At 35.0% G+C, this 11,347-nt stretch overlaps 1 protein-coding gene across 1 annotated transcript in view; it reads left to right on the plus strand.

Moving 5' to 3' along the window:
• The first annotated feature begins 3,528 nt into the window (after positions 1–3,528).
• The window catches only part of LOC107842692 (calcium-dependent protein kinase 13), an 18,016-nt gene continuing 10,197 nt past the window's right edge, over positions 3,529–11,347 (plus strand). Inside the window, exons 1-3 of the mRNA XM_016686649.2 lie at positions 3,529–4,503; positions 8,444–8,587; positions 8,699–8,851. Coding sequence (XP_016542135.2) covers positions 3,870–4,503; positions 8,444–8,587; positions 8,699–8,851 — 931 coding nt within the window. The 5' untranslated portion in view covers positions 3,529–3,869. The remainder of the gene's footprint in view (positions 4,504–8,443; positions 8,588–8,698; positions 8,852–11,347) is intronic.

An 11,347-nucleotide genomic window follows, 5' to 3' on the forward strand; every position in this document is an offset into this window, starting at 1 on the left:
AGTTTTTTCTGTTAATTCGATTAAAGAAGAGGAAATCATTTTAAGAAATAAAAATGGTTAAAATCAACAAAACCAATATTCAACCATTTTTGTTGATTTGCTGCTGCTCAAGATTGAATAGTGATCAAGGAAGGGACATACAAATTAAAGGGAGAGGAAAGTCGATGAGAAAAAGTGAGATAGTGGTAATGATGTGTGTATGTATCTGGGAGCTTTCTCTGTTAATTCGATCAATGAAGGGATACAAATGTGTTAATAAAGGAAAAGAAAAATGGTGGAAAATTAATGGATTGAAAAAAGTGAGGAAGAAAGAGAAGAAAGATGAAAAATTACGAAAATACCCCTTAAGAATTATGAAAATACCCCTCAAGAACTACGAAAATACCTCTCAAACGCGCTTTCAATGCGTGTAGCACACGATTTTTGCTGATTCGGCAAAGTGTGCCAAAGTGACACACTTTATGGCTACTTGAGGTGCCAAAAGTGAACAACATCCACTTGAGGTGCCAAAGTGAAAGATCGTGCCAAGTTTAGAGGATTATCGATGGGTTTGACCTTTTTTTAGGGCATAAGATGGACCAAAAGGGAGTCATGTCTAAATAGTTCAAAAAAGTACACGTTTGATAAGTCAATTAGGGGTTGTTTGGTAGATTGTACAAGGCTAATATTGAATAGGGTGTACTAGTAATGCTTGTATTACTAATCGTTGTATTAGTTATGCAGATAATATTTCTTACCCACTGTTTGATTTGATGTATTAAAAGTAATATAAAAAATATAATTTTTTTACAAAATAATAATTATTTATAAATATATCCTTTCAATTTTATATACTTTCCTTTCAAGCGGAGATAAAAAGTAGAAACTAGTTCTTCTTCTAAATTTAAAAATCGCAGAAAAGGATAACCCAATTTCCATTCTTCTTCTAAATCCTAAAGTTTATGCCTAGTTGAAGGTATGTCTAATTGAAGGTATTTGGCTGCAAAATCATTAACATTAATAAAGTGAAATGAAAAAAGGTCATGGCAGAATCTGGTCATATTCCTGATTCGAATGAAAGGTGACAAATCATGGTGCAGTAAAATTGACATCCTCTATTCATATTCCTACAATGATCTAAGTTTTGATTAAAAAAACGAGAGAATCAGAAAAACAAGAAAAATGAAGTTGAAAAAAGCAAAGCAAGAAAAAGATAGGAGAAAATTTCAGGGTAATTTTATCATTTATCAAGTTAATACATGTATTGAAATCCTTCGCATTACTAATACATAAAAAATAGGTAGCATAAGAAATACACACCTTAATACACAATAGAGTGTATTAGTTATACATAAGTTAAAAACTATACCAAACAAGATACTAATAGTACACGTTATATTTTCTTAATACACTCTACCAAACGACCCTTAGTATATGAGTATTATAATTTATTGGGCAAAGGCATCGATAGACACTCAAACTTGTTGTCAAAATTCACTTAGACACCTAAACTAAGACATGTTCCTATCAGCCCCCTAAACCCCCCACATTTTGTTTCAATTGGGCATTTTTTGCCTACATGGCACTGCGCGTGCAATGCACTTGCTGTAGGCGCGTGAGGATTTTTCTTTTTTTACTAAATTACGAATTAAAATGTGCTAAGTGAACTGAGGGGGCCCAAAAATATTAATTAGAAAATTTATATTTAAATTATTTATTAATATAATTTCTTAATTCTTTTTTTTTCAAAAAGCACCCCACCCCACTTATGTCATCTTCTTCACAACACCCATCCCACCCCACCCCCTGCGTCTTCAACCCCACCCCACCCCTAGAAGATCAACAATAGTTAATGCAAGCTCCAACACATGAGCAGAACAAAAATTTCATATAATATCAAAAACAAATCCCAAGATCCATCTTCGTTCTTCATTCAGGAGTATCAAATCGGAGGGTTGTAAAAAGAATAGCAGAAGTATTTGTTAGAAGATCGAAGATGCATCTTTTGCCATGACAATAAGATAAAAATTATGCAATTATAACATAAACGGACCAGTCAACCCTACACTCTAATTGTGTGTGTGTATTTTTGAGGTTCACGGAGAAGTTTAATGGAGAAGAGGAACGTCGGGGGTGGGGGAGTGGGGAAGAAGATGAACGCTGGGGGAAGGTGGGGGAGTTTTTTATTTTCATTTTTTTTTGAGTTTTTTATTTGCAGTTTTTTTTTAAAATTTTTTTATAATTTTTGATTAATAATAATCATTTTTTAAAATAAGTTTTAAATTATTTGTAATAATTTGGATCAGTTTTTTATTTTTATTTTTTAAATAAGTTTATAATTATATTTTAATAATTTGGAATTTGGATCCTCAATGCAATTTTTTATTTTTATTTTTTAAAATTTTATAATTTATTTTTAATAATCAATTTTTTATTTTTATTTTTAAAATAATTTTATAATTATTTTTTTATAATTTGGATCCTCAATGCCATTTTTTATTTTTATTTTTTAAAAATTTTATAATTTCTTTTTAAAAATATTTTTTTAATTTATTTTTTAAAATTTATTATTAAAAACTATAATACAAAAAAATGAAGTTTTTTAAAAACTATAATTTTACAAAAACTGATTATTATAGTTTTTAGTAATAAAAAATTATAGTTTGTAAAACTAAAATTTTATAGTTTTTAAAAAACTGATTATTATAGTTTTTAAAAAACTGATTATTATAGTTTTTTAAAAAACTGATTTTTAAAATATTTCTTTTTAAAAACTGATTTTTAGAAACTATAATTTTTTTTTGTATTATAAAGGAATTATATTTTCTTTTAAATAATTATTTTTTTTAAAAATAATTTTAGAATTATTTTTTAATAATTTCCTCAATGCCATTTTTATATAATTTTTTTTAAAAAAATTATAATTAATTTTTAATAATTATTGGACCCACAATGCCACGTGTCAGCTTCAAATAAACTCATTTTGCCACGTCATCGCGTGTGTGCAACACACACTTTGGGCTTTTTGCTGATAGGGCAAAAAAGGCCCAATTAGAACAAAATGTGGGGTTTTAGGGGTCTGATAGGAACAAACCTTAGTTTAGGTGTCTAAGTGAATTTTGACAATAAGTTTGAATGCCTATCGATGCCTTTGGCCTAATTTATTTAACCAAACTTCTTAAATTGAGTTATTTAAAAAAATATTTTTTTTATAGTTATTTTAAAAAAATACTTTTTGTTAAAAACAGGACATTTTTAACCAATAAATTTAAAAATATTTCTAAGTAACTATTAGTGTTTGGTCAAATATTTTAAAAGTGCACCTAATTATATTTTTTTCAAAAGTATTTTTCAAAAAGTACTTTTGAGGAAATTTTTTTTTTTTTTTTAACTTATAAAAAATAACTTCTACTACTTACTATTTTTTTTTTAAGTCTGAACAAACATTATTTTTAAAATTGAGTATATTTGAAAAAAATTACACTTTTCGACAAAAATAAGCTTGACCTTGATCATGGCTTAATATGACATCCTGCCACAAAATAAAACAGGAAAATCGGTGATTTTTCAGAGTACGAGGAAGATGTCAGTAATATTACCAAAGTAAAAGGACTTCTCTATAAATTAACAAATATATTTTAAAAAAACAAAACCGGAAAGTGCCTTCTCACATTACAAAAAGCGTCTGAAACGTTATCGTACTCACCAACCAGTCCACTGATTGCATTCCCAGTCCCTCTTTTTCTTCCTTTTTCCATCTCCGGCAGCTCAGCTCACTCCATTTTCCCACTCAGCTCCAATGTTACTGATCAAGTTCTAGGGTTTTACACTTCCAAATCATGCTCAACCATAGCTAGAAATCACTACTGTTAGGATTGGCACACTTCCGAATGGGGAATTGCTGCAGATCTCCGGCAGCTGTTGCTAGAGAAGACGTAAAGTCTTCCAACTACTCTGCCAACGATCATAACGGGCGTAGAGAAAAGTTCAATACTAGAACCAATCAAAAGCCTATCACTGTTTTAACCGATGTTAAAAAGGAGAATATTGAGGAGAGGTATTTGGTAGATAGAGAGTTAGGAAGAGGAGAATTCGGGATAACTTACCTATGTATAGATCGTAGTAGGAAGGAACTTTTGGCTTGCAAGTCCATATCGAAGCGAAAGTTGAGAACCGCAGTTGATGTGGAGGATGTGAGGAGAGAAGTGGCGATAATGAAGCATTTGCCACAGAATTCAAGTATTGTGAGTTTTAGAGAAGCGTGTGAAGATGAAAATGCGGTTCATTTAGTGATGGAATTATGCGAAGGCGGTGAGCTGTTTGATCGGATTGTAGCGAGGGGACATTATACGGAAAGAGCTGCTGCTAATGTTGTGAGGACGATTGTGGAGGTTGTGCAGCTTTGTCATAAGCATGGAGTGATTCATAGAGATTTGAAGCCGGAGAACTTTTTGTTTGCTAATAAGAAGGAAAATTCGCCTCTTAAAGCAATTGATTTTGGCTTGTCAATCTTCTTCAAACCAGGTAAAAACGAAAATTTTAATCGGGATACAATAACACAAGCAAATGCATATAGTTTATTTTACAATTTCTTGCTGTTTGCATAGATTATTTTATGTGCTTTGTTTTATGTTAGGGAATGTTGATTTATACCACTTAGATAGTGCATTATAAGAAGAGGAGCCTTGGAGTAACTGGTAAAGTTACCTCCATGTGACCAGGAGTGATACGGGAACGATCTACGAAGTGCTAAAACAGTCCACAACACAAGGAGAAACCGAGAGCAAGATAGAGACAAGTCACGACAACAACGCAAATACATAAGATAAAGAAGACAAGATACAAACATACAAAGTGAAATAAGATAAGGGATAGGCAAGATGACACAAGATCTTACGAAATAATGAGAACCAACACATGTATTGAATGAAGAGACCCTCAAAGTCGCAATAATCAAACACCAATCTTCTTACGGTGACCGCTAAGGGAATCAACTCACCTCAAGAACCACCGTTTCTAAGCAAATGTCAATATTGGCTTTTCCAAGCCCTAAACTACTATAGCTTTTCCAAGCCCTAACTAAGACTACACTAAGGTGTTCTACTCTCAAAGAGAGGACTTTCAATATTTTAATATTTCATCATTCATAAAAACTAACTAGCAAATGAACTAATAGAACCTATTTATAGTCTAACTTATTACATAACAAAATGACCATAATACCCTTAATGAAAAGGGGTGGTCATGGAGTGTTACTTGGACAAGGCTAAGTGACCAAAATGCCCATAATGAAGGCCCATAACCGTGAGTCCTCAATTTTTAATGCTCCAATCAATCTTCCACACGTGGGATTGCTTTTTGGTGTACTCAAATCGGCCCCTCCATGTAGGATCCCGTTTCCTCAATGCGACCAAAGCTTGATGCCCCACGTACTGACTTCGAATGATGTCATCGAAATCTAAGGTGGCCATTTGACTCGTATCAAGGAGGTCACGAGTTCAAGCTCAATAGACCCTTGTAGTGCGGGAGCATTAGTGCACCTGGCAGCCCTTTTTAGATAGTACATCATAAAGTTTTCCTGCCTCTGGATTAAAACCAAAAGAATAAAGATTATATCAGCAATTAGGACAATTTACTAGGGGAATGGAATTGTCTACTGATGCTCATCCAGGGTGAGAATGGTGATAACGCTATCTCCTGATGTGTCCCTAGGGCTCAGTTTCAGTGGTAGGAAAATACATTAGGCGTGGTTTAGGTGCATATCATGGTTGGAACTCTGCGACTGATGGAAGGCTTCTATTTAAGCAGGAGTAGGATGAAGGGGCAGGACCACCCTCCCCAGAGTCTGGTTCCTGTGATACAATTGGAGTTGGACCAGATTCACAGGGTTTTCACGTAAAGTTATCTACTGATGTTACACACTTCTATAGGAAGAAGAAATGTACAAGTGGGTTGAGGTATTGGTTCCTGACAAAGGGGTGACTTCTGTGTAAGCTTTATCACTTCTATGAAACCTCTGATAAAATTTGATGGACCCTTTCTTATATTCTAAAATCCCCAATGGTTCACTGTGTTGAACAACCAAAGGTTGCTGATAAGCTTGAAAGAAGATATATTCAGTTGATGCTGGAGGAAAACTTGCAGCATCTCCTTCTTCTTGTACCCTAGCTTTGTTATTACAACTTATATGACAAGCTAGTTCTATTAGTACAACTTTCTGGTCGAACAAATGGTAAATTCACTTTTTCTCATACTCTCACTGAACTCACTGGTTGAGGATTAAGCAAAGGGATGAATTACTGAACAAAGAAGGGACCAATGTATGCCTCTCCATGCTTATTCTAATGAAAATTACACTTGTGATAAGGGTTTGACTTAACCTACACAAGAGAATTGCATTTGAGCTTATTTTACAAACTGTTGGTGAGCTGTTTCATGATCAATTGATTGGTGGAGGGTTTTTGTAGATGACCATATTCTAGCAAACATATACTCCATATAACATTTCTATCAATTTACCTAAAACAATGCTTACTCGCTTTCTATGTGAATTCCGTTATATTCTGGTGCTTGCTTTGTAAGACCTAACTTACTGTCCAACTGCATGATTTGTTTGGATTAGACAAACTTTAAGTTTAGCCCCTTAAGAAGAATGAAGTTGAAGTGATATTTGATGGGAATTTTTTGGATATCTGGACTTAGAGATGCAAATAAATGAATATGTAACACATGTATTCTAGAATAGGATGACTTAAATAGAGGTAGGTTATGGGAAAATGTGCAATAGGAAGATATCTATAGAAGTTAAAGGTAAGTTCGGTAAAGAAATGGATTTTGGGCTTAACTCAACCCCAAAAGCTAGCTCATGAGGGGAGGATTGCCCAAGTCCGTTTAAGTAAGTCACTAGTCGATTCACCAACCAATGTGAGACTTTTAACCATGTTAACACCCCCCTTCACGCCCAAGGCCCAATTGGCGCGTGGACTGGGAGCCCAAATGGGGATGGAACTGGCTCTAATACCATGTAAAAAATGGATTTTGGGTCTAAGTCAACCCCAAGAGGTTGCCCAAGTACGTATAAGCAAACCAATAGTCCACTCCCCAACCAATGTGGGACTTTTACCCACACTAACAAGTTCTACAGTACATTTGTTAGCTCCGATAATTTACATGGGAGTGAAAGTTGAGCCTCTGAAGGGGAGCCTTGGACTAATTGGTAAAGTTGCTGCCATGTGTCCAAGAGATCATGGGTTCAAGCCTTGGAAACAGCCTCTAGTAGAAATGCAAGGTAAGGTTGCATACATTACACTCTTGTGGTGGGGCCCTTCCCCGGACCCCGCATACCGGAGCTTTAATGCACCGGGCTGCCCTTTTTTTTAAGTGAAAGTTGAGCCTTAAAATGCTTGCTAGATGAAAGTTATAAAATACGGATTAATAAGGATGTGTGGTCATAAAAGATCAGACAAGATTAGAAATGATTAAATCTGACAGAGTGTATAGGCCGCCAAGCACAGCATAAATGACGTGGCCATCCAATGAAAAAAGATAAAGAGGATTAAGTAAAAAAAGGTCATTTGAGACCTGTGATCATTCTGTCGTACCAACCGTCCGGCATTGGATGTCTGTGTAGGGTTGGTCACTTCAGCGTTATTCATGCAAGACTCCAGATCCTGCAGTGTAGTTGTTGTAAGATTTAATTCTTATTTTTCTTTCTTATATTTGTAAAGTCTTAGTTGTCTACTTCCATGTATATTCAATAAATTTTTCTTTCCTTTTCGTTTAACATTTGTGAAACAAGAGATCAGCTTACCAGCTACATATAGGATCAAGGTTTAATATGTTTTCTCTCCTACAAAAGTATACAGTTCTTCCTTTGTAAAGGACATCCTTAATATTACTCAAATTCATCTCTCCTACAAAAGTAGACAGTTCTTCCTTTTTAAAGGACATCCTAAATATTACTCAAATTCGTCTTCAGCCTTTGGGTTTATTCCATTTGTTTAGTATAGTTTTGTTTGACTTGACACACATGTGCAGGGGTTCTTTGTTGCATAAGAATGCTAACTCAGAAGCTTTTTGAAAAGGGAAAGGGTGAAGCTAATTTTGATATCGAATGAATATCTAAGCGATGTTTGTTTCTCTCTCTGTATTTCCCTTTGTACAGAAGTAGGAAAAGTAAATAGCTTAGATAACTATATAGCAAATTTAGATCCAATCAGCAAGGCACACAGTTCTGGACACGGAAAAGTAAATAGCTTAGATAACTATATAGCAAATGCAGATCCAATCAGCAAGGCACACAGTTTTGGACGCTTAACCTTGTGGTACAAATAACTGTTCGCTTTCCTTATTGTGTGGTATTTTGGGCTTGTCTTTCTGCACTATTACTGGCCTATCCAATCTAAATCGTTGCTTATCTTAACTTAACATATTGCTAATATTTAATGTCGAATATGTATTTCAGGTGAGAAGTTTTCCGAAATAGTTGGAAGTCCCTATTATATGGCTCCTGAGGTGCTCAAACGAAACTATGGACCAGAAATAGATATATGGAGTGCAGGAGTCATTTTATATATTTTGTTATGTGGTGTTCCTCCCTTTTGGGCCGGTAAACTCTCTTCCTGCATATTTGATTCTTCCTCTCTGTCCCCCATGCTTCTCTCATGTGCAGCATTCTCAGATGCCACTCTCATTTATTGAAGTGAATCTGTTCGTACAGAATCTGAACAAGGTGTTGCCCAAGCCATTTTACGCGGGGCAATAGATTTCAAGCGGGAGCCCTGGCCAAGTATATCAGAAGGTGCTAAAGATCTTGTCAGGCAAATGTTAGAGCCAGATCCAAAGCTCCGACTGACTGCAAAGCAAGTACTTGGTATGTTATGTTTCGCTGATGCTTATTAATTATTTTTGCGAAAATCCTTGCCTTTATCAAAGATATATAGAACTACTGGATAGCCTAATTAGGCTAGAATCAGCTCTCCTATGTGCTTTGTGGATGCTGTAAGACATGCATGCATTTTATATACTCCACCATTTCCAATATATCTGACATAGTTGGAATCGTTACACAGTTTAAGAAAGAAATGACGACTTTTGAAATTTATTGTCTAAATATGGCATAATATTTATATAGCTATAAGACTTTTGAGACTTGTGATCTTAAACATGCCATAACATTTGTGTGGATATAAAAGCTTCTCAGTACAGGTAAATTGGGAATGATTGTCGCTCTTTTTGGAACAAATTAAAAGGGAATGTAAGTCACATAAACTGGAACAGAGGGAGAGTTAGTTAGACAGGTTGAATAGATGACTGCGTAGAAGGGTCAGTATGTGAGGCATAAGATCACACCTAGTAAAAGATCCTGCAATTGCATCAACATCAAGTAATTGAGATAATCGTCCAACACTTATATTCTGTGATTTATTCTCTAAATGCAGCTAAAAACTAATGAAGGCATAAGATCACACCTAATAACAAAATCCAATGACGGCATCAATACACTAATGATCCAACCGATTGAGATGATAGCATACTTCTTCAATTCTGTAAGTTTACTCCTGAAAATTATACCTAAACTAATGAGCGCTATTCAGACACTAAAGAGGGTTCTGCTTACCTTCTCTCTACATCTTGGGCGAGCTGTATATATGTATGACCATATAGATGTAAATTGACCCCTTCTGGATAGTACTAATGAAGACAAATGTTTCATTTATATTTACATGAACATTCCTTTATGATCTTCATTAGAAATTTTCAGATGAATGATTTTCTTTTGGGGATCTAGTAGCATCACACGTTCACATTTAACACAAACCGCAATCTTGAGTAACGTTGAATGTGTATGTTGATTAATCATTTTCTCGATGTCTTTATGTTTAGTAGTTGATCGTGATCATATAATGAGTCTTCCTAGCATTATTGGCGCTGGAACTTATCTTATCAAAACTTTCTAATTGTTCATTCCTTTTTCTTGCTAATTTTTTGTTGAGAGATTTGTGTATTGGCTTGCAAGTGATTACACAAGATAAAGCCAGATGAAGCGGCTGGCAAATCAAGTGGTGACAATTTTTGTATTTTCTTTGTTGTTTTGAAGCGCAAGATGTATATACATATTGGTAGCAATAATCACGAGTATAGTACAACCAATGGTAAATTATCATCTGCAGTTTGTCCCTTACATAGCGTTTTCCTTATGGGAGAAGCCTATACACTAGTCTAACCTTTGAAGAGTATTGCAAGCTCCATAAATCAAATCTTCTTCATAATGCCTGAGCTTGAAGTGAATTTATTGCCATTTAGCCTCTCCTTACAGCCATAACCCAATTCTAAGCAGATCCAAATGTGAATTGGTGTTCTTTGTGGAATGTCATTTGATTGGATCTGTGGTCATGTTGGACAGAGTGGTATGGCTCTGATAGCCATCAAGGGATTAAACATCTCAATACGCTCAAACTTCCACTTGCCATTTTGAGAACTTATTAAATCGCACATCCTAGCATTCTTGAGCTTTGTTGAGCTGCAATGCTTAAAGGAGATTTGTTTTGGAAGTCATGGATCTTTCCAGGCAATGGTTGGACAAAATAAAGGAAATGGTACATTGAACCACAAACAACCCGTGAAATTTGGGATGACGAAGAATTAAGACAAGGAAAAAACATGGGCACAGCCATGTAGATCCAGTAGAACGGAGAAACATATGATCTTTGATGGATTAGCTTACAAAAGAAAAAAAATTCTGTTCAGCTTGTTCAAGGCAAAGTGGACTGTTTGATTTGGACAGCCAGCAAGGATAAGAAGTTCTCTGTTAAAAGCTGTTACAGCATGCTGATAGACAGTATTGACCTTGGAAGATGATTTGGAAGACTAACACTCCAGTTAAGGTAGCATTTCTTGGATGTATTGTAACTAGGAGGCATGTGTAACTCAAAATAATCTGTAAAAGGGAGGCTTTACTCTGTGTAATAGATTCTATTTTTGTGAAGAAGAACAGGAAACAGTTGAACACTTGCTTCGCTATTGCAGGTTCTCTAGTTAATGTTGGGAACTTTTTCTAAACATTTGTGGCATCTCATAGGTGAGATGTCTTAAGATGTAAGGGGTCTGTTCGAAAGCTGGCAAGTTCTAGGGGTTCCTAGTAGGCTGAAACTGATATGGAAGACTATCCCACGCTGCATCTTCTGGGCAATTTGGCTGGGAAGGAACGAGGGCTTGTTTTGAAGGGTATAGAGATACCTTTCTAGAGTTAAAAATAAGTGTCTGCTAATCTGTAATTCTGGTGCAATAGCAATATGTTAGTTAATCTAGATCTGCACATGAATTTTCTGGAGTTAACTAGAAAAGAGTAGCAGATTGTCTTGTTGGG

This window comes from Capsicum annuum, chromosome 9 (genome assembly GCF_002878395.1).
Source record: "Capsicum annuum cultivar UCD-10X-F1 chromosome 9, UCD10Xv1.1, whole genome shotgun sequence".
Lineage (NCBI taxonomy): Eukaryota > Viridiplantae > Streptophyta > Magnoliopsida > Solanales > Solanaceae > Capsicum > Capsicum annuum.